Raw genomic sequence first — 23,421 nt, 5'->3', positions numbered from 1 at the left:
TAAGAGTGTAATTGTGTATTTTTACCATAGAAATCATGATGTTACCTTTATGACAAATCTATTTGTTTTGTACGGCAAACTTTATATACATAAGTGCAAACATTCCAATATTTTACCCAACATCAAAAGATTTTTTATGAGAATTCAAAGAATACATTAAAACTAATGTGTTAAAATTAACACCTATCAACACTAAACAAAGCAACACAACCACCAATCTATATGTGAATTTTTCCATATCAATATTTTATAGTAAAGTAATTTCCCCCCTATTTCTTAGGATGATTCCTGTATTTAGAAACATAAGGAGCACATGTCTATTTGTCATGTATATTGGATGTTATATTGTTCAATAAAGATGAAAAAATAGCATCAGCCATCCAAGGGCCCATCACACAGTTAGCTGCGCCGTGTGTGGTTTTACGACAGTGACGTAAAGCGTCAGTGTTGTGGTTGACAACTAGACCAGTCGTCCTCTAAGCTAAGGTGTCAGTCGCCCTTCAGGCAGCACAAAGTGGTCTACTCGACTGAAACATTTATACTAATCTAACGTTGAATCATGGCAGGAACGATTGCACGGAAAGCCATTGACCACCTGAAGAGCAAGGAGTTCAGGGATTATCTGACGAGGTGTGTATTATAAGCAGCTAAATTTCTCTGTTAGCACAAATGCTAACATCGCTAGCTGGCTATGGGGTTACACTTTGGTTAATGTTCAGTTTGCTGTGTTTACCAATAATATTTGGTTTAACCTTAGTAACCAACCGATTTTTAACCATATTTAGCTATTTTGTTTGCAAGGGTTTCTTTCTTTCGTGTCGTTGTTCGTGTCTGTTTGTATCACGAAGCGAGATTTCAAGGACGATTGTGTTTCTTCAACAGCGCTAAATTAATTTTTTTTATCAGGATAAGAGAAGGGACGCAAATGGAGAGCAGACACTATAGTGAGCTCTGTCATCGATAATGTTATATATGATATAACAATAATAATGTCTGTTGCCCTGAAAACACAACAAAAACTAAATAGCAGTTCGCAATCTGGCAGATTATCAGAAATTATTTCTCATTCAAAAGTGTTTTAAATATTTGCGGGGTTTTACTTGCTAAATCGACTTCATTGATAAATAAAAAAGTAAAAGTAACTTTTACGTTTGACATGGTGTGACAGTGGTTAATGTGTGCATGATCTTCTGGTGGTGTGTGCACAGATTCCACCACAGATTACCATCTGAAATGTGGAGTAAAGGTGAAACTATGACACAATAATGTAAGAGGACATTTTTGTTTGCATTTGTCATTGATACACACAAAAATGTGTATTTTATTTAGAACTGGAGCTTTGTCCTTAAAAAGGGGAAGAATCAGAAATGCAAACATACAGGTATAACCTAAAGGGGTGGAAAAGGCACCTAGAGCCTTGGACACCAGCTGACCCTAGACAGTGTTTGATTGTCTGTTGTGTAAATTTAGCAGCTGGTGTTATTTATCTTGTTGAGACAAAGCATGACTATGCAGATGGGTTTACTTACAGTAGAAACAACATAATCTGGGAAGCTGCTTGTGCTGTGTGGTGCAGTTATGTCTGATCTGTGTCATATAACTCTATTCATGTTCTCCTCTCTTCTATGTGGCACCAAAAATCAAACATGCAACAGCACGGTAAGTCTCCCTTTTTTGTCATTAACAGTTACTGATGTTGACTATTTTTGCAATACATTTAAATTTAGTCTGTTTTAATCTGTATTGTCACTGTTTGACCCCGTTGTTTTGTAAGACATTTTTCATATCTTTTTAATATCTGTTTTTGACTGTGTGCAGACAATGTAAGATATAAAGTCTTAACTGAAATCAATTTTACAGCATTTCTGGGGTCCTGTAGCAAACTGGGGTCTTCCCATAGCTGCCATCACAGACATGAAGAAGAGCCCTGAAATTATCAGTGGCCGGATGACCTTTGGTAAGACATACACACAGACACTTGTACAGAAACACAGATGTACACATGCACACATTTTTGTAGCTGATATTGTGAGGTCATCAAGGGTACTTCAAAACAAAGGATTCCCTGAGGTAACTACAGCTGCAGTTCATCTTAGTCTCTTGATGTTTTGTTTGTGTCCTGCAATACTTTGCATTCACCATTAGGGCTGTATTGCAGTGTTTTGTTTACAAAAAGGGTTTAATGTCTTCCTGTCTAAATCTTAAGTATTGGCTCAAAGATTTTGGAACTGTAATGATGATAACTGATGATGATAATGTTTGATATTTTGCTTGTCATAGGTAATTTCCAGCATTTAGTGGCTTTTACCTATACTGTGTGGTAATCCTCTTTATGTTTGCTGTGTTTCTCCCTCTCAGCTCTCAGCTGTTATTCACTGCTCTTCATGCGGTTCGCCTACAAGGTGCAGCCACGCAACTGGCTGCTGTTCGCTTGCCACTTGACCAATGAGACAGCACAACTAATCCAGGGAAGCCGCCTCATCAAGTACAAGTGAGAAATATTCACTTTGGCATTGTTTTTGCTGTGGTTGTAAATGAGCTGCAGTTCATTAAGCTATTTCCTGTGTGACTTTTTTTCAGCATGGAGAAGAAGACAGGGTCCTAGTGGCAGATTGAAGCAGATGCAGACACCAGAGTCACTTCAGCAGCCACCTGAACCTGGATGTCAGCACTCATGCATCTAAATAGTTTAATAAATCAGTGAAAGTCGGCACTTAGATCATTTTTTTTAACTTGGTGTTACAAACTTTTTAGTCACATTATTACATAAAAAGGAAAAAACAAACTGATGCCTTTCTTCAAGGAATTCAAGGTCAACTGCTGTCATTTATTTTATGTTTTTTTTTGTTGTTGCTACATTCGGCAAGATACACAAGGATATATTGTGAGAGAATGTACACTCAGTTGAGCTTGGGATCCTGACAGTTTATTGTCAAACATTTCCACCTTCAAACTAGGTTAAAAGCAAACATGGTTCATCTCATTAAAAATAGGTTTATTACATTATAACCTGCATAGAAATGTAATATAATCATATTTTATTGACAACTAAGGCTAAGGATTGTTTGTTCAGATATGTCTGTAGCAGAGTATCACAGGCCAAGTACATAGGCTTTCATTCATTAACCTTAAACACACAGCACATTCAAGGTGTTTATCCGCTGTGCAGTGGAAGAAGAAGAAGATGTTGTAAAATGTGTGAATAAGCATGTACAATAATCCATGGCATGGTTTTCACTAGTTTAATATGTAATAAGTCGAACAAATGTTTCAATTAAACAACATGATTATCAACATATGTGGTTAAACAGTCCATGTTATAACAGTATAATCAGGTTGCAAGCGGATGCTACTTAGTATCATAAGCTGATGAACTTAGTAAACCCACATGACAAAGACAAGCAGCTTCTGTCAGTGAAACCAAACACGTACTGTAAATTTAGTGTCATTCACATTAATTTATTGTCATTGTATAATTCACATTATTCTCCATAATTAATGTTTGGATTCTCTGGATTTGTTTAAATAAACTGACTATAACAAATATGACATGTTGTGTGTTTGAAATTAAGTTAAGCTTTGCTGCTACCATGTCCGTGTGTTCCATGGTCGTCTTAATGTCAGGAGCAATACAATACGTCACATTTACAATAGGAAGGAAGCTTACTGCTCTGTTTACAGACAGCATACAGTGTTCCCTTGTTCTCTGCACTAAACAATGAGAGATAAACATTAAAATATTGTGTGAAATAGTGTAACACTGTAGTGTTAATATTTATAATTAGCATCGAAGAAGTCAATAACCAGTGGTGAAACTATCAAAATATTTTTATGAAGTTTCCAATAAATTTATAAATGACAAAAAGAAGGGAAAATTTGCAAATTCTAATACTGTAATAAAATATAATGTCACACTCAAACATACTGGTTTATTTTATATATCGCAAATGAGCTCAAGTCAGCAGCCTACAGTCACAGAGCTCTGGACAATCTCTGTCAGGAAATGTGGGTTTTGCATTTGCTTGGCCTCTCAGCCTTGGAGGAGATTACTACTTCCCTCCAGCAGATGGCAGTAATGCAACAAGGACCTATCTACAGATAAAAGACGACAACGAAGAAGAAAAAGAGCAACATGGCGTCCCTCAGCAGTGAAGAGTGGAGAGCAATCTGCGACAAATTCACCAACGCCCAAAACCTTACTGATGTAGAATCACGAAATGACCCAGAAAATGACCCATTCCGCTCCAAATACAAGGCCAGGGAACTACTCCGAGAGATATACTGCTTGTTGAAGAGTTTTGAACCCGGTGAGGGGGAGGAGGACCGTGGCGCAGATATCAGCGAACAACGGCCGACAGAGGAGCCAGTGGACGGGCAAACGGAGGACTGGTTCAGTCGGGGCTTCAGCGGTGACTCGCCAGCCGGTTTGCGGGCCGCTAAACTCGGGGCTGTGGAATACTACCTGGGCGTCAACCATGTCGACACAGAGGAGCTGTCAGCTGGGCAGGAGCATCTAATGAACTGCATGAAGCTGCTGGAAGGATGCAGAGTGTCCCCCGAGAATGTGTCGCTGTTTATCCATGGCAGGGTAACATCAACACAACTGTAACTTAATATTAATGCTCAGCTAACGTTGTCAGCCTGCTGTCAGTCTCCATTTCTGATTACAAACATGCAGTGGAACTAGTTCTTAAAAGAAATCCGCAGTTCTTTCTTTTACCCATGTGTAGTAGGAGATTAGATGTGGTCACCTGATTATCATGTGTTGGCTGTTTGTGCTACCAGAACCAGTTGGGCATCCTTTGGGCAGGCCGGGATGAGACGGAGACCGCTCAGGGCTTCCTTGAAACAGCAGAATCAATCTACCAGCGCTACATGAAGGAGGTAAGGCTCCCTGACTGACCCTGCCTCAAACTGCTGGTGGAGAATCCCCCTCCTAAACAGCTGCCGGTGGTGTTTTCTGTTTGTTCAGGATGGGAGTCCTCCCACTGATATGACAGAGTACTTTACCACAGGGGAAAACCAGCTGACACACCAGGAAAGGACCAAGAGGTAACCTGTAAAGCTCATCATACAGTCATACATGTTTACATATCAATATGTAGATATACAAATTTCCTGTTGTTGTTGTATAATTTCTAATTATTATTATTATCTTCCAGGTTTGAGTTGGCCTACACTCATACCATGTACTACCTTGCTCAAGTGTATAAAAATCTCGGTGAGTATGGGAGGGGTTTTGAATGTGGTGTGTTGCGATTAGGTTTGTTTATTTTGACATGTTGTGTTGTATTTCAGGTGAAACTGAGCGAGCGGCCACCTACTGCCATAATACCCTGCAGAGGCAGTTACGGTTCAATCAGTTCAGTCCAATGGAGTGGGCTCTGAATGCTGCTACACTGTCACAGTATTACATCACTAAGGTAGGAGATATATTGATGGAAATTGACCAAAAAGAATGTAATCTTGTTATGGCATCATTTGCCTCGTGCTTTTTTCCATCAGACCATAAAGGTTACATTTGGTATGTTCTTGTGTCTGTAGGGCCGATACATGGAGGGCAGACATTGCCTCTCAGCTGCGACTGTCATATCAGGACTGGCAGGTGAAATTCCCTCTGAGGCTGCAGCACAGGAGAGTAAGTTATGGCAGCATTGTATCAAAATAAGTATATGGATATGCCTTTATTTATTATTGCTCCCCATTGCCTGACTCAGGTGAGACAGAGAGTGAACGCAGGGAACAGCTCAGACAGAAGAGAGCAGAGATTGCAAGATGCTGGATCAAATACTGTCTCAACATCTTGCAAGACTCCAAGAAGCTGCTAGAGGTACTGCACTGCATGGCTGTATATGTTTTGTGTCTTTATGATAATGAGCTTAGGTGACAACCTCAAACCCAGAGAAAGAATGACCCTCTTAAGTGTCTGTTTTTGTTGTGATGAAATCATTATTTGCTTGTTTGTTCATGTGAAGTGTAGAGTTGTCTGTTTGTGTTGACATGTCCTTACATGCGTGTATTTTGAGCTACTAGTGTGTGTGTTTGTGTGTCTTCAGGACAACATTGGGGAGCTGGATACTGATCGTCAAGATGAGTTAAAGAGAGCGAGAAGACAAGAAGAAGAGGAGGAAGAAAAGGGCAGGAAGAGTGCTATGCTGTTTGGCTCAGAAGACACCTTTGACTCCATTGCTAGCCTGGAAGAGAAAGTATGTCGTTCAGCTGCTACTATCAGTGCTATTGTTACAGCTGGTGTCGTGATGCATTGTGCTTTTTGTTTTCATTATCATAGTTATGAAATATTTCAATGTGACACCAGTCCACATATGTGCTATCAACATTATGTAAGAAGTTAAGATTACCACAACTAGAGGGCACCAGTCTGCCAGAAATCCTCAGACTATTGGAGCGGATGAAGTCAAAGTAACTTTTTCTGTTCTGCAGGTGATGTGTTTGTTACCGCTGGACTTCACTGAGGCCAGATCTGTGTTTCTGGTGGGACAGAATTATGTCACACAGGTATGCACCACACAACACATCAGCCCCCTTCAGAACTGTCCTCTTTGTTTAGCCATAATACTCACTGGCATGGTAAGTCACTGGTATGCATTGATATAATGTGGTTCACTTTAACTGAGTGACCCTGTAAGCTTTTGATTTGCACTTAAAATTGAGGAGTGGTATGTTGTTGTACACACACAGTGTACCAGGTAATACTTTTCCCATATCTCGTATAAAAAGCATCATGGCAAAGTGAAAGAAACAAGTTCAGACTTGAGAAGGGATTGTTCAATGTCTACAAATCAGGAGGCAGATATACAAGTCTATTAAAGTGCTTCCAAGAACTGGTGTGAGAGGTGTTATCAGTAATTTTAAAGACAGTCAGACACTGCAGAACAAGACTGGCAGAGGTAGGAAGTGAAACATTTTGAATGTTTCAAAGGAGAACTAGTGAGTGAATAAAAAATGACGCTGGAAGTTTCAGAGAAGTTTCTGCCCAGGAATGGGCTGCCCGGCTGCAGACCAAGAAAAACGCCACTTCTGCAGAAAACACACCTCTGACACCAGGCTGTTATCAGACAAAATGGATACACTGCTGACTATTAATATTTGAAAAAGTAACATTTTCATAGGGCAGCCAATAATATTGTCTCCAGCTGTACATCTGTATCAGTAAACAGACAGCAAAGCCCATATAAATACTTTATTTATTTATTATTATTATTTATTTATAACTGTGAATGCTTTTTTTCACTCCAAGGCTAAAGAGTATTTTCAGATGGACGGATATGTGACGGACCACATAGAGATTTTACAGGATCACAGTGCTCTGTTCCGCTCCCTGGCTTTCTTTGAAGAAGATGTGGAGCGACGCTGTAAAATGCACAAGCGAAGGATTGACATGCTGGAGCCCATATGCAAAGGTATCATCTCTTTTTTATGTAATTTAGTTTATTTCTTAAAGTACATGCTTGTCTCTGACTGGCTGTTCCTCCACAGACTTGAATGCCCAGTACTACCTAATGATCCGTAGACAGCTGATGTTTGAGTTAGCTGAGACCTACAATGAAATGATGGACTTAAAACTGACGCTAGCCAACAGACAAGCCGACACTCAGTCACTGGACAACCACACTATCAAGAAATTCAACCACCTTTGCTCTGCATCTGCCAAGTAAGTGTACATTTTAAATTTTAGGTACCTGTCTTAGGGTCCTATCTATGCATTACTGACTTGGATTTTGTCATCTTGTTCTCTTCAGGTACTTCCAGATGTTCCTTGACTCCCTGTGTTCTCCAGAAGGGAAGGTTCCAGAGCATCTGGAGCAGGAGGTGCTCAGACCAGCTCTGGTAGCCCGCTTTAGAGTCGCCCGATTGCACAGCAGATTGATCAACTCTGCACCTTCTGCTCAGTTGGACAGCCTCAACAAATCTTTGGAAAACTACAAGTATGAAAATAAATTAGTTCATTTATTTTAATTTAGTTTTAAACAGTGCTGTTGGAAGAGTATTGTAGGAGCAACATGTGGACAGTAGCTTGTGGAATGAAATTAAAATACCACCTGTGTCAGCTGACATGATGTTACTCTTTTCACCTGTTGTCTAGGTACGTGGTGCAGTATTGTGAGGCCCATCCTGAGGCAGCAGCCGAGGTGGAGACGGAGCTGGAGCTGAGTAAGGAGATGGTCGGTCTCCTCCCTCTTAAAATCAACCGTCTCAAAGCAAGGATGGAGGCAAACAACTGAAGGAAGTTCCCTGATTGACCCATTGTTTGACCGTCTTGTTAAATTTGTCCCAATAAGTCAGTCAGTCTGAATTTACCACCTCATGGACACTTCCAACAATACTAAACAGTATGTAGACTGGTTTCTGTTTATGCTGCCTTTGTTTTCTGTGCAGTGGGAATGCCACTTTCACAAGACTGTTGAATACATTGCTAGCTTTTCGCTCTGTAATTCCCTTTGACTTCATTATAACTCTGCAGGATCACAGGCAGACTGCAAAGAAAACACACTGTACATCATCAACACAGTACCAATGAATAATTTAGAATGGTTGGCTATCACTAACACATTTAACTGACTAGCCACTAAAAGGTTCAGATGTTGCCAAGAACTGCAGCTGAAGTGACCCCTCTCAGCTGTTATTGTGTATTTTATTTATTTAGTTTCGTTGTTAAATTGTAAATCTTAGTTTGAAGTGTCCTCTCCGGCACTAGTCTCTTTAAAACATGTTTCCTATGGTTGATCATATTGGTTTTCTTTTTATGTGGCTTTATTTTTCTATAAAGCATTCCACTGCAGAATTTCTTGAACTATGCCTTTATTTCTGATAGTGAAACAAGACAGTCATTCCATAAGTGCAGTTAGTGAGTCCACAGTAATAACAATAGACAGCCCTGACTCAGAGGTAGTGGGGATGATTCAGGTCGTTCTGCTGACAGCTTCATGTTGTCTGTCAGAAACGAGATGCTGTCAATAAATGGACACAATCACACTGATGTTGACTTCCTCTCCTTGAGGAATCCAGTTTGAAGGATTTTCTATGTAACAAGTTTGTTTCAACTTTGTGTCACAATAGTAGTTATGTGCATTTTTCTTCTGTTACAGTGGGTGGATCTTTTCTTTCTGGCATGCTTCCAAATATAAAACAACTGTTTTAATGACTGTGGCTCCCTGACAAAAGCTAAAATTATCTGTTTATTTCAGACTATATAAATGACTCAATGCATAGATGTCTATAAGTGTATCTAGTAAAACTGTATTATATCTTAAACTGACTGACTGTCTGATGATGTCCTATAAAAGTTACAAGTGAGCCTTAAATGTGTTCATGTATGTCCCACAGCTGCTTGTTTTCCTGTCATGCTAGGCTTTGCATCCTTCACAGTACAATAATGCAGTGTTAATGTACACTAACTGCTTGTGTTTTAGCTGCCAGAAATAAAGAGACGTTTGTAATCACTGTAAAAAAATAAATATAATAAAATATAATAAAATAATAATAATTTTGTCATGTTTTTTTATGGTTTCCAGTTAACCATGAGGTCATGTAACCAAACCCTGCACTGCTACTTCCTCTCAAAAGAGGTTTGGGGTTTTCATTCTGAAAATCACACACAACAAGCTGCTTACAATACTGATAATAACATGAATTGCTGTTTTTGTGTTCACGCTGTAATGGAAACAAGTTCAATGCACCTGCACCTACAGTTCCAGCTTCAGTCGATGCACCCACTAACCTGTTAGTGCTTGTCAAAACGTGCACTGACTTACTGACCAGGATAAAGTCAGCCTACGGGAAAATCCACCATTACTGTCATAGTTAATTGAGAGAAGCATGAGGCTGAGCTGTAGATGTGTCTATACTGTTCCCTGGGTGATGGTTACAAGAGACTTTAAAAGGTGTCACCTCATTGAATTACCTTTAATTTAAACTGAAAGACAAGAAAATAGAAGCGTCACCAAAGTTTACTGTGTGACTGTTATGAGCCACTACCACACAAACTAAGCACATTTAGATTATTATCGGTCACTCCACAACTTCCCCTTCATAACACATTCAGAGCTTTGGTGTCATTTTGCCCATCAGCAGACTGTTGTGTGCATCTTACCCTGTTTCTGTATCTGACAGTGAAAAAATAGTGCTGCCATAAACTCTGGTTCTTCAGACAATAGACTTGAATCCCACATAATGTGACAGGGGTGGGAATGGAAACCATGATGGCTATAAAAGCTGACTTTTTATAGGTTCACTCAGATACTTGTTGCTGTGGGGAAAACACATGCACGTAACACTTAGCTGCTGATAAAGATTGTTTTGGCGCTGTAGGTTAAATGGGAGTATTGTGAAATGGAGAAGTGTTGACTAGAGTGATGCTGCGTGTGCAATAATGTGCTGAAGAGTGTATTCCACATAAATGTGTCACAGTACTGTGTGTGTGTGGCTGTGCACAGAGGCGAGGCTGGGCAGGCCAGTGTGTCATTTCCTGAGGGAAAATGATAGCAACTGATGTTACCACTTCCTACAGCCTCTTACCAGTGTGTCAGCTGAAACAAACCGCTCGCTCTGGGACGTCATGCACAGGATACGCACAGGAGGCAAAGGAGAACACAAAAACAGTCAAAGGGAGGAATTCAACCCACAGAGCGCCTTCTGTCCGTGTTCTACAGGAACTCAACCAATATTTAATCGAGAGTGCGCACACAGACAGAAACAGGCCGTCCAAACATATAAAACAGTGTGTGTGTGTGTGTGTGTGTGTGAATATGTGCTGTGTCTCACAAACCTGAAAACATTTCTGGTTTCAGTCTGGAGCTGATTCTGGCTGGGTTTTTTAATAGTTTACATATCTTACATATCTGTTTTTAAACTATAAACAAACATAATTTTTCCAGTTTGGCAGGAAAAATGTAATCTGCAATCACCAAATTTGGAGACATGGCTCTGGCTTTTCACCTGAAATGGAGTGATTATTATCATCAGCTGTCTTACTCCAGCACTGACAGCTGTTCAGCTTTTATTGTGAGCACACAAGTAAGAGGAAAGAGAAAAAAAAAATCTTTAAAAAAAATACAAAATTCCTAATCTGCTTGAAGCTCAAAAAGATGGTCCTGATCCAAAATCAGTTCAACACACTGAATTCTTCATGTGACCTGCACTGCTATCCTCAACACTTCCTTAAAATTACATATGATTTGCAACACGTGGGTGCACCATGAGTGTCTTCCCCCACCAGTTCTTATAACACCCCAGGAGCATCCCTGTAACGTCTGAGTCACTATCAGTGGAATTAAAACATCTGCCTGAGGACTGCCAGGTGTTTTAACCAATAACCTCTCAGCTGTGTTTACCAAAAGCACAGGCCAGCGGTGGGAGTGTTTCCTGACAACCTTTGAAATACTATACTAATACGATTTTCTATAGGCCAATTTCTGTGTTGTATTGATCATGTAAGACAAATCAATTAAAGAGCACTTGATGGTTTTAACTTATAAAGTAAAGTAATACAAAACTCTTATTTTCATCAGACTGAGAGGCCGAAGCATGAGACCACAGAAGGCACAAGTGTTTTTAAAAACATCAGAAATATGTATACATGAATGTTCTCAGTTTCTATGCTTCATAAACAGCAGAGGTCTATCACAGGAGCTGGGACTGCTGCTCAGGCCTCTATGGGATGTATTGTAACAGCTGACCTCCCTCCAGTACTTTCCCATACAGATACTCATGATATTAAAGAAGCGGTTGCAGTGGTTGATTGGCTGTCTGCACCTCCTCTTTACTCTCCCGTGAAGCCTGAGGGATGCAAAGTGAAGCTGCGTAAAACCACAACATAAAGTGGTCTCACACACACACACACTGAGGGAGAGAGCGTAAAATTGCTTTTTGCGTGAGTTGAACAGAAAAAACTACAACTGAACTGAAGTGCAGTGAATTAGTCTGAAAGCAGAAGTTCTCAGTGATACTATCGTGATCTTATCTCTGTAGAAAACGAGCCTGCAGCCAATTAAAACATATTGCCGCTTCCTTCCCTTTCCCATTATCAAAGACACAGATTGAATCTTGGCAGCTGTATCTTCTGGCATTTCCTCTGCTCGAGAGCGCAGTTGCGCAAACTCCGACCTGATATCTGATATTTGAGGCAGAAGTTTCCACTGAAGATGTGCAGCCGCTTTCTACTGCACAAGACTTCAGGAAACCATGACGCACTGAGAGGGCTGAGCTCTCTCTGAGGGAGTTTGACGGTCTGAGGCAATTTACACTTATTCAACTTCACCACTCAAAGAAGCGCCATCAGAGAAAGGAGCGTCTGTGTGTTTTCTTGTTTTCAAAGACAAATCTGAGGATGAAACTAATTCTACTCGCGGTCCTCTTCTGCCTCGCTTTACATAACGGAAAAGGTGAGTCGACAAAACATTGTGTTTGTGTGTCCTTTGTGTGTTTTTTTATTGCGGAGATGTCGCAGTTATTCAGACAAGCAGACTGATGTTACATCCTGAGCGGCACTGAGGAGCCGAACTATGGCTACAAAGGCCATCAGGTGTCTGTGATTGACTGATGCTCCTCTTCACTGCTGTGTGTGTCTGTCTGTGTGCAGTTACCGTAAAGTCACTGACTCACTGAGGTCATGTTCCCCTCACAGGCAGGCCATCATCCTGCCCTCCACGCCTGCTGTGTTTGTATTTGTATTACTTTATAAAACAAAAAATGACACAACTCTGAGCCTTCATTAAACAGGCAGGATGATGTTGACCTCAGCCTGATCTGAAAGGGGGAAAAAAGGTGTTTCGATTTCCAAGTTCAGTTTTGATGTGGCTTGTTGAACACTGTGTACAGGCAAGGGGAGTTTTTGGATTCTCACCATGACACAACAAAACGAGGGTTATTTTTAATTAAGAGAAAGAAAACTGAACGGGGAAACCCTCATAGATCTATTAATAGGCTTTATATTTGAATTATACCTGGTACTTGAGGCGGTTTTAGAGTCTGCAAAGGTACTCACAGAGGTACACACAAATAAATCTGCTGTAGCAGGCCCCAGCAATTGGGGCCCAAGACAGGCCTGGGGCCCTAAACATTCGCCTCCTTTCAGCAGTGACACTGGGCCCCTAAGGCCTGAGTAAGGAATCTATTTACTCTCTACACTGTTGCACCATCTCCATTATGTTTTGTTTTTGAGTGGGTTATAATGTATGTATACATTTATGTATATATATGAAATTAAGAAGGAACATGCACATCCAAATTCCTATTACAGGTATTTGATACCCTCTTATCATCAGTGCATATTTGGCATACACAGCCCAAATCCAAAACGGCCAATAGATTATCCCAGGCAGTAGAGTTGGCATCATGCAGTCAGTTTCAACATGTTTAGTTGAAAATACAGCATTTTAAAGAGTTAAAAGTGCTTCATCTGTGTCAACGGTTTTCTAAGATGAGAGGTAGATAGGGTAGAAAACAGACATTTTGTCCCAACATCAAGGATCAAAATATAAAATAAAATAACAATAACATGAATTTTATTAGGATCCTGCCCACTATAGTGAAGAAGACGACTGTTTATGCTTTTAACTGCATGTGACAGCCTCCGTGATCGACCATGCAATGTGTTGTGAAAAAGCTGCAATACCAACAGTTCCTACAGTGGTATTTTACAGAAGAGAATGTGAGAACATGTGTGAGGCCCATCAGGCCGACCGTTAAACGGTACAATGTTGCAGAAAAATGTTGTAATCTTCTGAAACACTCCAAACACACAGTTAGTAAACTGTCACACTGAACTGATCCAGATGACATGTTGCTCAAGAACACGCAGACTGATGTGAACTCTTGTGTTAAGTGGCGCAACAAGTGGAATGTACAGTACGTTCAACATCAGTGACACTTTTTTTCGTCATTATAGGGGCACCAAGGACCGCTGTGTACAAGTTTGTGAGATGCAACCCTGATGGTGACCGGGCCAACTGTGTGACTCTACAAAGTCCAAAGATGGCATGGACCGAGGACCTGCCAGCCAAGCTGCCTGCTTCTACTGCACAGTACCTGTAAGAATTCACATCTGTGAGAGAGTGTACAAGATGGCGTAAAGAGCAATGAGTTCACTGCAGTGCTAAAATGAGCCTGGAAAACAACACAACCTCATCTCACAATGCTGCTGTCAGACAAATGCAGCCTTTGAGTTTAGAAATGCTGATGTTGCATTGGATCTGCTACCTTGGTTAACAAAACTCCACCAACACAATTTCTGTCTGTGTGTGAGAGAGAGTATATAAGTGTGAGGTAGGTGGCCAAGAAAAGCCAAAATAGAGGACAACGTGGAGGGATAAAGACAGACAGTGGGAACAACAACAGAGGGAGGGCAGAGCAACAAGACAAGGAGTAACAGAGACCTGGAGAGGCCATAGTCTGATCCTCACTGCCACAACCCTCACAGCCACCAAGTCACTTTTACTGTGTGTGTGTGTGTGTGTGTGTGTGTGTGTGTGTGTGTGTGTGTGTGTGTGTGTGTGTGTGTGTGTGTGTGTGTGTGTGTGTGTGTGTGTGTGTGTGTGTGTGTGTGTGTGTGTACAAAGTGCATTTGTGTGGCTTGTCAACATTCAACAAAGACAGATGCTCTTATAATGATGTGGGTGAAAATCCACTCACTGCATGACATTTCTGCTTCTTCTTGTTCTTCTCTGCTGATTAATGAACATATGTCTGGTTGGCTGACATCACTCACAGCAGTCAAACTGATGTTGGTCCAATGTTATATGACATTAATAACTATACTAAATATAATGATGTTCTAGAGATGTTTTTTTACAAAAACATAAAAAAGACTCAGCTGAGCTCTTATCTCTAGTTCTATTGTGTATTTTCATCACAGTCTTGGTTTTAGGCTTCAGGCTCCTCTTTTAGACTTCCTCTTAACTATAAGTCTTATCAGTTCTTCATCTTATATTTAAGAAAAGGAAAGTGATTATCAGAGATCACATTTAACTCCAAATACGTTGTTGTGACATGTAACACAACGTTCTCTGTACCAACACAAAAACGCTCATGTATTACAGGAGCTCCACAGAGGAGAAGCTTTTATATGTATGAATGTAAAAGTAAATTAACGGGGATAAAGAAGAGGATATGATGATTATTTTCAGTCTCATTTAAAAGCATTAGACTTTAGCAGCAGCCCTGTTTTCAGCTCGCGTTCAACAGGAAGTCAGAAGGAAGTGTTGAGAGGAAGTGGGCTGTGACGTCTGTGAGACTGCTGCTTCTGGTCTATTGTTTTGTATCTGAGTGTGCCACGCTAGGCAGACATGGAGAAACACCAGAGTGCTTTCAAATACTAGCGTATTCATTAAACTGACCTGTATTTGTCATAAAAAGAGCTTTTAAGCTTTATGAACCAGACAGAACTCCTTTATTTAAAAAGCAAATGTCATAGTCTTCAGGTTCGTCACATAAAAAAGAACATAAACACAATACAAATAAAGGAAAAGAACAAAAAATCTCTCGACATATTTGGCCACATTCTCATAACTCATTTGTTTGAAAAATATAGAAAAAAGATGAATCAGTTATAATATTTTACTGTTGATCAACATGTGGGTTTTTTAAAATCTGGCTTTTATTGTATTTTCCAGAGAAGCAGAGCCAGTGGAGGACGAGAGTCCACTGATGGAGGAGGAAGAGGAGGAGCCAATGGAAGAGGATGAAACACAGATGATCAGTCAAGAGGGGGAGCCCCCCATGGCTTTCCCAGGAGAAGAAGGCTCTGGCAGTTATGAAGGTTCTGGAGCTGAAAGCCCCTACATGGCAGACATGAGAACCGCAAGAGAGGCAGGCTCTGGTGAGTCTTGGCCAGAGACCGATTCTGAGCTTACCAAAGGTAGTTACAGGGAACAGATCTGCATGACTTCAGGAGTTTCTTTTTTCTGCTCTAGTTTAATCTGCCTCTGTTTTCTTCTGTTTGTAGTTGGAGATAAGAACGCCATAAGGAGGTTGTTCCCCAGCAGGTCTCTGGCTGGTGAGGCAAAACCTGCAGAGCATGAGCTCAAAGAAGACCACCTTCTGCAGCTGTAGACTGCACATCCACACACACTCATAGGCAAATGCACAAGGCTATCATCTATTGCAGTTCTGCTCTGCCTAGTCAGATTGTAAAATTAATATTGCATCACCACCTGCTGGAAGAACATTATCATTATTATATATATTTTGTAATTTCTCTACTATTAAAAAAACTTTCTTCAGGAGCAAAAGAACAAATGTAAACATGGCTGCCATAGCAAAGGACAGGTGATGATAGTTTCATTTAGGCTTGCAAAGATTTGTGTTTGTGGTAATGTGCTCTTTAATATATATAAAAAATATACTTTAAAATCATTGCTATACTAGTGCAATAAGATGTCGACTTTAATGCATTCTTTGCCTTGAGGGATTTATTCCCTTAATAAACACAAACCAAAGATCTATTTATATTATTTGGTCCCTTTTGTCTTACTCAGGAGAATAATGCAACATTTTTTGATTACATGGTTGAATGTGACCCATATGTCTTAACCAATCAACAGATTCAAAATATGTACTATGAACATTCCTGCATTTCAAAACCTGTTGTGCAATTTGCATTTAAAATACTTTTACCAATAAAAGATTTACTGTAATTAATGTTTCTTTATCTAGCTGAAAATTTGTGAATATGACATATTCAGATGAATGATTAATATATTAGTAGGCCAGTGTTATTTCTAGAGAGGGCCATTAAACTACACCTTGGCGTGTAGTTTTGGTGTGTAGAAGCAACTCCTTTGTCCACCAGGGGGCACTGATAGCCTTTATTGTAAGCTTTAAAATGTCTCAGGAAAGGTATAAAAGACTATTTCTCATATTGCCATTTTCATTATGATTGTGTGGCTCTCACTAGAATGATGCCTGTTATGATGTCATATTGAACTATTTAAGTGAGGTGTCATGAATCCAACCCAACGCATGTTTGCTTCTGAATCCACCAGCAGCTTTAATAAAAACAAACTCTTTAGTGTGTGTGCGTAGTGTCTTTGAGGGGGGGGGGGGTCATTTGTGTGTCCCATACAAACATAAGCTTTATGGCATCCGTTAGTTCCCCTGTCCACGCCCACACACGCACACATGACCCCGGTCACATGACGGGTGAGCCCTGATACTCCCCCTGCTGCAGACGGACTGGCTACACGGAGCGAGGCTAGCTGTTAGCTTCAACTGTCCAGACGGCCGAGATGGTGAGTGTTAAAAAACAACAACAAACACCAGCTGTTCTGACTACACTGAAATAAATGTTGGGTGTTTATTTATAAAAACGCAACACAAACACGTTCACACAGTGTCGACAGGCCGCAGATGTTAAATATTCAAACTTGACAGGACAGCTAGCTGGGACGGGCGAATTAGCAGCAGTACGAGGCCGTCTTTCTCAATGATGCTTGCTAGCTGGCGGCCCAACTGCTTTGGCAAATAATGATCGCAAATGTTGATTAATATCTAAAGAGTTTGAATTTTGTTTATGTTTTTGGTCAATGTTGCTTTGAGGGAGCTTTAAATGCTAGCTAACGTTGATTGGTCAGCTCAGTGCAATGTGAAGTTGTACATGTTGAATTACTGTAAATATTGTTGTGTTTTAAGGACGTGTTGTTGAAAAAGCGATTATTGGTTGAAGAACAGTGCTGTCTGATGTGCTAGCTGTTCTCCAGTGACAGAGATGTGTGGTTTTTGAGATTATTATTATTAATATCGCCTCGTGTGGCTGGTGGAGTAACTTGGATGTTTATCCAAAGAGTTCCCTGAATGATCATCCTGATAAAGGTATGATACACACCTTCATCAGTCTCTCTGACATCTGAATGACTTGCATGATTCCTTCATATTTGCTGTCCTGCAGGTTGAGGCATGTGTTTGTGACTTTGTGCCAGCTCACAGAGAAATAATGTGGCTGTGCAGCTGATGTGTGAGAGAGTTGTTGTGGAAATAACCCACGTTGTTATTCTATTGGAGTCTAAGGATTTACATGGTAATATGTTAACACGCCCATCTAATCCAACTTGGCAGCTTTGGTTGTGTTTGTTACTATCAACACATCCCATTCCACATCTGTTAGTAGATTATGCTATTCAGTCTTATTGTGTTATGATACATTCTCAGACATAAACTGGTCCGCTGCTCCCACAGTGGAAACCAAGTTCTGGACTTTTAAACTTTCTGGTCGTAGTTATGGTTGTAGAATCTTCTCTGTTTATGTTGACATGTTTGTTGAGGTTTTATTATTATTGTGATACTTTGCAGAACCCTTATGATTGTTCCTCTATATGTTTGTTATTTCTGCGCTTTGTGTTTCCAGAGTTTCCTGGGAGGTTTGTTTGGGCCGGTTTGTGAGATAGATGTACTGCTCAACGACGCAGAGAACAGAAAGACAGCTGAGCTGAAGACAGAAGATGGGAAGGTGGAGAAGCACTACCTGTTCTACGACGGAGAGTCTGTATCTGGCAAGGTAAATTAAATTTGCATTATTTACCCAGCAGAGTCCAGCCTAAGGTTTTTTTACTCACAGTAAGTATGAGGTGAGTGTCCGTTTTACTCTTCTGCTGGTAACATGCAGTCCTTAAGTCTTTAACTGAGTCCAGTGGGAAATTAAGGTACTTTTGATGAGAGTGCAGAAGTTGCCCTGAGGGGAGAAATAGTCCTCTGTTTAGGTTACGCAAATGTGTCAGCTGATGTATCAACTTGATTAAACAGTCTTGCAGTCCGTCTAATATTATTGCTCACTCTATCACTTAACAAAGAACAAAATGATGTCCTTATCATTAGTTCAATGTGGTCGCAGTACATTTCAGTGGAAAGATAATGGACATTGATATTTACTCCCAAAAATCCATGATTGAATCAGTGTTAAAGTCTGATTACGGTACCTTACAGCTGTTATGTACAATACCCCAGAGATATTGACTGTTTTACATGTAGTGGGTAGATGTCTAGTGTGTGTTTTTATTTTAAAACTGACTCTGCTGTTTGGTCCTCTCCAGGTGAACCTAAATGTGAAGCAGGGAGGAAAGCGGCTGGAGCATCAGGGCATTCGCATTGAGTTCGTTGGACAGATAGGTGAGTGTGCTGTATAATTTGTGTGGAGAGTTTCCTGCTCTTTTTAATTCTGACTGGTGTTGCCCTGCTGCTGGTTGCCTCATCATGAGTGATATATTCTGTTGAATGTTTGAAGCCCTCAAAGATATGCCACATTTTTCAAGAAATGTCTTGTGTTTGGGCATTTACAGCCGAAACACTACTAATCAGCAGTATGCTGCTGGATTTCTCACATGGCTGAAGGGTTTAACAGAGCATGTGGTCGTCATGTGCAGTCTGCCGTATTTAGGCTAAACTCTCCTCCTACTGTATGTGTAGGAAGAGGAAAGAGAACAGAATACTGGAACAGATCTAATGTAAGAAATGTTTGGGGGTAACAGTCTTGAATTACTCCATCCATGCCACAATCCACTTTAAATCCGTTCTGCTGTGTTTCAGAGCTGTTCTCTGATAAGAGCAACACCCATGAGTTTGTGGACTTGGTCAAAGAGTTGGCTTTGCCTGGAGAGCTTACCCAGAACAGAAGCTATGACTTTGAGTTCATGCAGGTGGAGAAGCCCTATGAATCCTATACTGGAGCCAATGTCAGACTAAGGTATTTTAAGAACACATTGTGGCACAAAGAGTTAGAACAATTCACTTCACTAATATCACTTAGTTTAACTACATTGATAGATGTTAATTATTTGATTGATTGTTTTCATTTATCAAGTAAAATAATATATTTTCTGGCTAAAGGTTCCATGTTTTTAATGTGTTTTCTTGTTTGAAATGATTGTGATGTGTGTGTTTATCTCGCAGATACTTCCTCAGGGTGACAATAGTTCGTCGACTTTCTGACTTAGTGAAGGAATATGAGTTGATTGTCCACCAGTTGGCCACCTACCCAGACGTCAACAACTCCATCAAGATGGAGGTTGGCATAGAAGACTGCCTTCACATCGAGTTTGAATACAATAAATCCAAGTAAGATAATCATAGAGTTCACTTTTCTTCATGACATCTATACTAACATCGGTTTAATAAGACCTGCCCTTAAGTCAGTTTGAGCAGGCTTTCTTGATGTGCCTCTTTTAGGTACCACCTCAAGGATGTGATCGTTGGGAAGATTTACTTCCTGCTGGTCAGGATCAAGATCCAACACATGGAGCTACAGCTCATCAAGAAGGAAATAACAGGCATAGGTAAGAAGACATGAGTAAAATAACCTAGAACCTGACACACAGATGGTAATATAAAGCAGCTGAAGTAAGACCTTTGCTGTAGTTAAACTCTTAACTCTGAACTAGGGTTCTTATAAGAACATAAAACCTTATTGCGCCTTTATTTCAGAAAGTGCTGTCCTCCTTTCTAGGTCCCAGTACTACCACAGAGACAGAGACTGTTGCTAAGTATGAGATCATGGATGGAGCTCCAGTTAAAGGGGAATCTATTCCGATCCGACTGTTCCTGGCAGGTAAGAGTTCTTCATCAAGTGACGTAATATAACCTTAATTCATCAGGGAATTTCTGTGATGTTTGATGTTAGTTTAATGTGAGAGCTTATCACATTTTTTTTCTTTCCTACAGGATACGACTTGACGCCCACAATGAGGGACGTCAACAAAAAGTTTTCTGTGCGTTACTTCCTTAATTTAGTGTTGGTGGATGAGGAGGACAGGAGATACTTTAAACAGCAGGTAACTCACTTTGTGCACTTGCTGTAAATGATGATAGCAGCATGTGACAGCTTCCTCCATTACAAACCATGTTCATTCTTCTGCCTCTGTGTTCAGGAGATTGTTTTGTGGCGAAAAGCTCCAGAGAAGATGAGGAAAAGAAATTTCCACCAGCGTTACGAGTCACCGGAGCCCCGAACCCCACCAGTTAGTGCAGAGCAGCCAGAGATGTGAGGGCCAGGATATGAACTGAAAGCACACACAGACACACTACAGCTCTTCACTGTTGAACAGCCGAAGGGGTGAGGACTGCCCCGCGTTCTTCCTGGACTGCCAAATGTCTGTTTTCATGAATACACATAACATATCTTCAAACATCCCCTTCACCACTTCACAGCTTCGAATGTGAGCTGCCTACCATCACTTTGTCCCCCAGGACTGAAAAACACTTGCATACAGATGCATATAAGCAAACAGTCCAAGTATGCTGAAAGCTAAATGTCAAGGCAAGAATGCAAAACAGAACCAAGTAATAAACAGTGAGATGGCCTATTTCATGGTTATGACTCAGACTGAAAACACACTCAAGCACACACAAGTGAAGCCATACACTCTCAGTTTGCTGAATGCATAATGAAACAGGAGAAAATATGAGCTGTCGAAAGACTACTGCACCGTTTACCTTTTTTATTTGCATACTGAACAGCACTTATTCTGTACTTTCTCTGGCATTCCCCATTGAAAGCATTTAAGATATGGGGCAGCCTGATCTAAGGATGTCTTGTATGCTGTGTATTTATTCACAGTGCTTATGGTTAAGCTCTCATTTGTCCCAGTTTTTGTTTGCTCTAAGTATGTTGCAGCTCTCACAGGGTGCTCCTTTCAGTAAATGCCTGCTTTGCTGCATTATTGAAATTAGTGCTGCACTGGTTCATCTATAATATAATATAAGTCCAACATTTAAAATTCAGATGGATCCCGAAAAAAAATGTTTTAGTCCGTGACTCATTTCATTTAACATACTTTTGCATTTGTCTGTCTGAGAAAGTGAAATGCAGTAATACAGGTATGTAGTTATGTCAGAGGAGCTAAGCCCTATATATATTCAATTTACAGTTATTTAATGCAGACCAAGTCAGGAATTCCTCCAAATCTGGCTGAAGGTTGTGATTTCAATCTATGCCTGCAGCTGCTCTCACACAATGCATTGAGTTTGAGTGTTGTTTATTTATCATCTATATCTGTTATTGTAAGGGGTGTTCAGCCATTTTATAAAAAATCAAAGTTGTTCCTCAGCAAGGTGAAATGCTAGGACAGGTGAATTGTATTTCAAACCCTAGAGCACCTCAAATTAACTGTCTTGGAGCTGCTTTGTATTTGAATGGATGACAAAACTCAGTACTCACTAAGGTCATCCAAAAAATTATAGCTGTTTGTAATCTCAGTGAATGGAACGGTCTCATAACATACTGCTTTAAAGCAATCCATGTGATATATTTTCTGCTTTTAAAAGTATACCTCTGTTATCTCCACATGAATAGCAGTTTCTCTTAACATCTCAAATGGTCGAGTAAAAAACATAATGTGACAGATTGCTGTCGCCAGACTGCAATTTCATTGTTCTGTTTGGCCTCTTTTTTCCTGAGATGCAGCATTTCTGAGCCTGCTGCTTTGGTATATTTGGAATACTAATTAAAATACATGCTCATGCCTGCTGTTGTAAACACTGGAAGAAAGGCAGTATCCTGTATACTGTAAAACCCAACTGTGTTCCACTGTGATGCTCAGACCAGCGGGTTCAAGTCCTGCTTTAAAGTCACTGTTCATCAGTCCTGTGTGTTGACTGATTTTGTCCTTAGCTTTCATATATGGCCAGTTTTGCACTTTCCCCTGCAATGCTTAACTTTGTATTAAAGGGGCATGGACGCTGAAACTAAACATCACTCAAGGATGACTTCACCTCAAAGTCTGTCATTTATATATCTCACTACATATTATAATTTGCCTCTATGTACAATTATTACTGTCACTTTCATGTCATAAATGTGTGAACACAGATTTAAATGCTGTCTTTGTCTCTTTGATGCCAGAGTTGATCTTGCTGGGTTTCTTTTGTGCAGGAACTGTAATTTATTTGATAGCTGTGTTTTTTTCAGATCTCTGAACACCTGGTTTACTTTAAATTCTGTCAAAGGACACTTTGAAAAGCCAAAACACTCTGCCCGTCTTATCTACTGCATGTTTATCTTTACGATGTCTTTTTATGCCATTATATGTGTGCGCGTGTGTATGTATGTGATGTGTGTGTGTGTGTATATATATATATATATATATATATATATATACACACACCAAATCCAACATATATAGTTAAATGAATCCTGAATAAAGCAGATTTATACTAAACTTAAACTTTGAGTTGTTTAGAAGTTTGCCACACACACGAAATAAGCAATAAAAAAATGCTCAGGGCCCCCTCCAAAAGCAGAATCATCAAACCTCTAAACAGAACTGGCTCTAGTAATTTTGGTCATGACATGAGGGCAAAGAAAACATCCTGTACAGAGAGGAAACACCAGTGCTACATAAGGCCGAAGTGAGTTTGTGACTGTAGAGACAAGTTTAAAAAGAGACAATTCATAAAGCAACAAGAGAACAGTTGTCATCA

At 40.2% G+C, this 23,421-nt stretch overlaps 4 protein-coding genes across 5 annotated transcripts; all 4 read left to right on the top strand.

Moving 5' to 3' along the window:
- Nucleotides 1–441: 441 nt before the first annotated feature.
- mpc1 (mitochondrial pyruvate carrier 1) lies at nt 442–3,296 on the top strand. Its single transcript, XM_028401706.1, has 5 exons — nt 442–630; nt 1,656–1,659; nt 1,861–1,957; nt 2,359–2,491; nt 2,581–3,296. The coding sequence occupies exons 1-5, from the start codon at nt 560–562 to the stop codon at nt 2,603–2,605; spliced, it is 330 nt and encodes a 109-aa protein (XP_028257507.1). The 5' UTR covers nt 442–559; the 3' UTR covers nt 2,606–3,296.
- An 836-nt stretch (nt 3,297–4,132) lies between these two features.
- kifbp (kinesin family binding protein) lies at nt 4,133–9,460 on the top strand. Its single transcript, XM_028401702.1, has 13 exons — nt 4,133–4,588; nt 4,786–4,884; nt 4,973–5,052; nt 5,163–5,221; nt 5,299–5,423; nt 5,545–5,638; nt 5,718–5,830; nt 6,057–6,206; nt 6,442–6,516; nt 7,259–7,421; nt 7,498–7,672; nt 7,761–7,946; nt 8,105–9,460. The coding sequence occupies exons 1-13, from the start codon at nt 4,133–4,135 to the stop codon at nt 8,241–8,243; spliced, it is 1,914 nt and encodes a 637-aa protein (XP_028257503.1). The 3' UTR covers nt 8,244–9,460.
- A 2,720-nt stretch (nt 9,461–12,180) lies between these two features.
- Nucleotides 12,181–16,656, top strand: srgn (serglycin). 2 transcript variants are annotated; one of them, XM_028402627.1, is made up of 4 exons: nt 12,181–12,401; nt 13,907–14,048; nt 15,630–15,835; nt 15,962–16,103. In XM_028402627.1, exons 1-4 carry the CDS (start codon nt 12,347–12,349, stop codon nt 16,066–16,068), a joined length of 510 nt encoding a protein of 169 aa, XP_028258428.1. In that variant the 5' UTR covers nt 12,181–12,346; the 3' UTR covers nt 16,069–16,103. The 2 variants fall into 2 exon arrangements, with proteins under 2 accessions (XP_028258428.1, XP_028258427.1); XM_028402626.1 differs by having other exon boundaries at nt 12,183–12,401; nt 15,630–15,874; nt 15,962–16,656.
- A 480-nt stretch (nt 16,657–17,136) lies between these two features.
- Nucleotides 17,137–22,811, top strand: vps26a (VPS26, retromer complex component A). Its single transcript, XM_028402460.1, has 9 exons — nt 17,137–17,246; nt 18,359–18,508; nt 19,041–19,116; nt 19,534–19,690; nt 19,897–20,061; nt 20,173–20,279; nt 20,450–20,551; nt 20,665–20,774; nt 20,871–22,811. The coding sequence occupies exons 1-9, from the start codon at nt 17,244–17,246 to the stop codon at nt 20,985–20,987; spliced, it is 987 nt and encodes a 328-aa protein (XP_028258261.1). The 5' UTR covers nt 17,137–17,243; the 3' UTR covers nt 20,988–22,811.
- The last annotated feature ends 610 nt before the right edge of the window (nt 22,812–23,421 follow it).

This window comes from Parambassis ranga, chromosome 3 (genome assembly GCF_900634625.1).
Source record: "Parambassis ranga chromosome 3, fParRan2.1, whole genome shotgun sequence".
In the NCBI taxonomy this organism is placed as follows: Eukaryota; Metazoa; Chordata; class Actinopteri; family Ambassidae; genus Parambassis; species Parambassis ranga.
The sequence above is the reverse complement of the archived record's forward strand: the minus strand, read 5'-3'. Positions and strand labels throughout refer to the sequence as shown.